Below are 5,451 nucleotides of genomic sequence, written 5' to 3'. Positions count from 1 at the left end.
GTTATAATTTTATTGTACTTCTATTATTTACATGTGTGTTGTCAAGTATATTGTTGATGTCGTAAATTACATGCCGCAGATTTGAGTGGTGGCAGGGTCGTCACACAGACGGGTGTCGGCGTTGAACACCAGCCCAGGGGGGCACACTAAGTCAATAGTGCGGGTACCTGCCAGACACATGAAGAATTTACGACAGTCGCCGGGGAACGGCTGATACAAGCCCTCCATGATGTTGCATGGCTGTGGCGTACACGTCTCCGCGATGCTGCTGAAGGTGGCATGGTCCGGGCACTCCTCCAGGTACGCCACGTCGCCGGCCTCATTGCACTCGTAATAGTAGTGTTCTTTGACTTCGTGCCGCAGGACCTTGGGGTTATCAGGAGTACAGATACCTATCATAGAGGTCATTGTCAGATTACGTCTGCTGAGCGCAGGTGAAACTGAAAACTATCTCAGATGAATGTGGACAAAACTTTCACTCAAACAGGTGCCTTTCATATTCAATAAATAATGCGTCCGTAACTGAAATGATAATTTGTAATTACACATGCGTATTTGCGAATAATTTCCATCCAAGTCACCGGTTTCGTGTGTTGTTTCATAATAAATACTATCTTCCTCACACAGATGACAAACTACATTTCACGGTAACACAGTCTGGGCATACGTTCTATAAATTTAATTAATATCATTTTGATAAGGTGTACTCAAACCCCAAGATTAACTCCAGGAACCAACATCTTTGTTGCTGTGTACTCATTTGCATACAATACGAGTTTAGATGTTTTTGCTCTGAACACCGATTTAGACTGATATCATGTTATTTCATTCATAAAGTTTTCTCAATCTTTCAATAAAACGATTACAAAGAATATTATCTATGAGTTGTAATGACTAACCTCAGTCATAGCAAGTATATAATAATCTTTCTAAATCACGATTAAACCTAGCAATCTCGTGAGACGTGATATTTCACCAAAACACAATTAGAGGTCACTGATTCTTAGGAAGAGTGAGTGAGTTGAGTTTTAAGCCGCACTCAGTATTCCAGCTATATGACGGCGGTTTGTAAATAATAGAGTCTGGACCAGACAATCCAGTGATCAGCACCATGAGCATCGATCTACTCAACTTTGATTCGATGACATGTGTCAATCAAGTCAGCGAGCCTGACCACCCGGCTAGTCTGTCGTACAGATTCTGAAGTATATATATATATATATGCAAGAAAGCCCACGCAAGTGTAGAAACAGTGGTAAGTCTAGATTTCCATAGGTTCTAAAAATGAAGAAGGTCTCAGGGCTCCATTTCATTAGATTATTTTTTTTCACTGTGAACGTTTTTTCAGTAAAATATGTTCATTTCAGAGACTAGCTGTAAGTCTAGCCTGTGGCAAGATGCGGCATCCCGTGCGATAAAGATTATCATCTGCGAATCGGATAAGACGATTATCCGATGTAACACTACTCAACCTGTAGATGCTATCTTCCTTACGAGGGGAGGGGGTGGGGGAGTGTTAAGGTAAGGTAACCAAGTGTTCGTCACGCCAATGACTCGATATTGATTCCCCACATGGGTATAATGTGTGAAGCCCAAATGTTGATTATTGCCAAAAGTGGCGTAAATCTGTTATCATTGACTCAAGGACTCTACCTCAATGAAAGAATGGACCAAACGCTGACAGGCACGGAATTACAATATTAGCTTCTTTCAGATGCTACGGCTGTTCATCTCCGAAATCTCCAGGGTAAACGTTCAAACAAATCCCCACTATACCCTAGATGCATCTACGGCCCCATCTGCTGCCTCCTTTGGTTGGCTTTTTATCCAACTTGAAAATATTTAAGTGCCAGAGCTGTCAGTTTGTATGATTTCCCCCTGTTTAGTTATCGGGCCATAGATGCATCCAGGGTATAGTGGAGATTTATTGGAATGTATACCCGGGAGATATCGAGGATGATACATGTCATGATATTACACGAATGTTTTGTACTTGACTCAGGGTAATTGTATATGTAATTATGCGTATCTTTAAGCACCATCTTATGGACATGTTTGAGTGATCCAACACTGGAGGTCATAACAGCCTAGGGGTAACTGCTTGGGCTAATTGACGCCACATTGTCCAATGGCGGTGTTAAGAGAAATTTATACGTTAAAAGAAACGTAAATTTACCTTCTATTGGGTACACCAAGAATTATGTATTATTATGTAATACACATTGGTAATATACTAATAAATTACAGAAGTATTATAGTGAGGTTATTGCTCGTGGCTGGAGAGGTGGGGTAGCCTAGTGGTTAAAAAGTTTGCTCGTCATCGCGAAGACCCGGGTTTGATTACCCACATGAGTACATGTCGCCCAACTGAATATTGCTAAATATAGCTGAATATGGCTGAAATTAAACACCAGTTTCAACTGTAATGACCTTTTTCAATGATATCTGTATTGGACGTTTTGTTAAACAGTGACACGCCCAATGACCAAGTGACCGGAAGTGAGATGTGATATGCACCTACCAGCGCAGGAGTCGGTGTTACAGTCACCCATGACGGTGATCTCGCTTGCGGCACCGACGCAGTCCTCTCCGCCATACTGGGGGGCGGGGTTGGTACAGGTCCTGGAGCGGATCAGGTCTGTCTTCCCACCACCACACAGCGCAGGGCACTCCTCGATAGTGGTCCATTCAGACCAGGCGCTCCACCCACCGGCAACTTAAACAGATGTAACGTGTGCACTTCGGTTGTCTCGAAGTAACATGATTTGTGTTGCGTGTTCCTTATCATGTAATAAGTTTGCGGTTCGGTCGGAACCTGATAATAACATACCTTCAACATCGACACAACCGCGTTTGAGTAAGCGAGATCTGTCATTTTCATTTTGGTATATGGTTGAATGATTCACATACTTGGGCATGGGTGAGTGTTGCACGTGACTGTCCTCGTCTCCGACGTCTCGCCTTCACACTGTCTGCCGCCGTTGCTAGGCGCGGGGTTGTTACACTGGCGGGTCCTCTGCTCCGTTTTCTCCCCACCTCCACAAGGTTCAGAGCACGTGTCGGTAGCGTCCCATGCTGAAAAGGTGCTCCACTGGCCATCTGGACAACAAAATCATACTCACGATCACATACACTGGGCTATATATTTAAATATTCACACGTTTTCCATTTACCAATCTGACCTTCGTTAAACACCAGTTATTTCACTACATCGTACTTCATATACAGCGGGGGCAGTAGGGTAGCGGAGTGGTGAAAGCGCCACAGACCCGGGTTCAGCTCACCACACGGATATCGATTCAGGTTCCGCCGTGATGTTGCTGGAATATAGCCAAAGCTGCGTAAAACTAAACTCACTTGCTCTATTAACCACATACCGCTTCACTGGCGTAGTGGGTGGTGCTTTAGTTGGATAAGGAACGGTGGGTGGTTCGATCCTCTCACTGCGTCATACCAAACTAATACCATGTAATTGTTGTATCCCTGCCTGACTATTGGCATAGAGTGGATCGATTCGGTGTCAGTATGTTGTCTGATCGAGTTTACATGACGTATAACTCTGGACTAGTACAGGATGTGCTCGAAGCTAGTGACTTACGGCTAGTAAAAAGCATGTTCTGCACTCACGTGTACAGTCTTTGTAGCAGGTGCTAGCGACGCTCCTGTATGTGAGAAAATGAATTTTGTGAAACTCTGTTAAATATCTTTACTGAAACGATATTTGGAACATGTGATTATTTACAAGTCGTCCCCGATTAAGCTTACAGGTCATCATTGATAAGATCTACTTTCACAAACAAAGTCCAAAGTATGTAGTATGAATGAAATTGAAACTTATACCCTCTAAAATATTCATGAAAAAATATAAAAAAGGAAAATTCCTCTAGTATCAGTATCTTGTGCAAAACTGCATCATGAATGGTTGCATTCGGGCATTAATGACAACTCCCTCCCTCACTCACTCAAACACTCACTCACTCCTTACTTGTATTTGCTGCAGCGCTTCCAGCCCCACCATCCACATGATTCACTGCTGAGCTCCGTCCTGGTACACGGGTACTCACACCTGGGGACAGAATGTCTCCGTGCAGCGTTCATTACACCTCGCTTCACATGTTTTGGACAAGTTGCGATACTATTCTGGATGATTCAACTACCGAAGGCACAACTGATGTAACGACAACAATTTCATACGCTCTGACTTTGGCACCCGTGTGTTTCACAAATACAGTAAACCACGCATGTAACGAACCCGCTGATTACGAACTGACAGACATCACGAACTACCGAATTTCTTCTAATAAGGGCACGGTGTAAAGGAGCTCACTAACAATTAGGGTAATTACTCCTGGGTCTCTTATTAGCGACGGGTCTCTACTCAGTGAGCGCCGGGTCTTGAAGTCCGCTTATTAGAGGACATACGGTATGTTCTTGCCCGGTCACTTGCCGTGAGTTAAACGTACTTGTCCCTGTGAGTTCGTTATGGCTATACTTTACGACAACGTTTGATTGATAACTTTAGGCAAGACATTGTAATCGGAAAATTTAAGAGACATTATTGTTATTATCATGAGACGTTATGATACTTTAGAACCTGAAAAATATTTATCTTGTCTTCAAGGTAAAAATATTAGAAACGCAGTTGTGTTCGATTTAGGCTGGGCCTTACAAGTCTAATGATCAATGAAGGTAGAAAACGTGATACAGACAGGTCTTTACTATTATGCCCTTTGTGTGGTTTTCGTGCCCATCTTATAATATCTTGGCGAACATTATTGTCCAAATCATGTCAGTCATACCGCTTTCGTTGATCTCATGGCTTCCAAAAAATGAAACAATTTTGTCTGATTTGGCATTATATGTACATCACACACTGATACTAAGACATTCTATTGTATGATTTATTGTACCTGCATACTGAATGTTATATCCATGTTTCTAGTAATTGAATGAATGATTACAGCAGCATGAATAGACTCACATATTGTATCTGTGGTTTGTATATAGGCCAATGGCCTTTCAAGCAAAAACCACTTTGAACCTTTACTGTAAACAGATTTAAAATGCGCCACAATCTGTGCGCAAAAAGTGAAGTACCTAAAAATCATTACCCCGGTCAAAGGATCAGTATGCCGTCGAGTTTCATTCTCAGCTCCTTGGGGATTATTCATTGCTGCATATTCCATGGACCAGACCATCCAGTTATCAACAGCATGAGCATCGATCTACTCAACTGCGATCCGTCATGTGTGAAACGAAGCGAACCTGCGATCCCGCTACTGCGCTAGTCGCATCTTAACCAAACATGTCTTACTGTCAGCTTTCTGAAGATGCCTTGTAACCCGGATGTTCACTGGAAGGCGAGAGAAGAAAATCCACTCACCTGTCAGCTGTGGCGAACGCTGACCACAGCGTGACGCTGACCACTGCAATACACCAGGTACCCCTCAT

General features: G+C 43.0%; 1 protein-coding gene across 1 annotated transcript; it reads right to left on the bottom strand.

Moving 5' to 3' along the window:
- On the bottom strand, nt 1-5,451 carry LOC137297093 (thrombospondin-1-like). Its single transcript, XM_067829077.1, has 6 exons — nt 5,384-5,451; nt 3,986-4,066; nt 3,628-3,662; nt 2,911-3,099; nt 2,522-2,716; nt 1-392 (listed from the first exon to the last, which is right to left on the bottom strand). Exons 1-6 carry the CDS (start codon nt 5,449-5,451, stop codon nt 67-69), a joined length of 894 nt encoding a protein of 297 aa, XP_067685178.1. The 3' UTR covers nt 1-66.

This window comes from Haliotis asinina, chromosome 9 (genome assembly GCF_037392515.1).
Source record: "Haliotis asinina isolate JCU_RB_2024 chromosome 9, JCU_Hal_asi_v2, whole genome shotgun sequence".
NCBI classification, from domain to species: Eukaryota; Metazoa; Mollusca; class Gastropoda; order Lepetellida; family Haliotidae; genus Haliotis; species Haliotis asinina.
The sequence above is the reverse complement of the archived record's forward strand: the minus strand, read 5'-3'. Positions and strand labels throughout refer to the sequence as shown.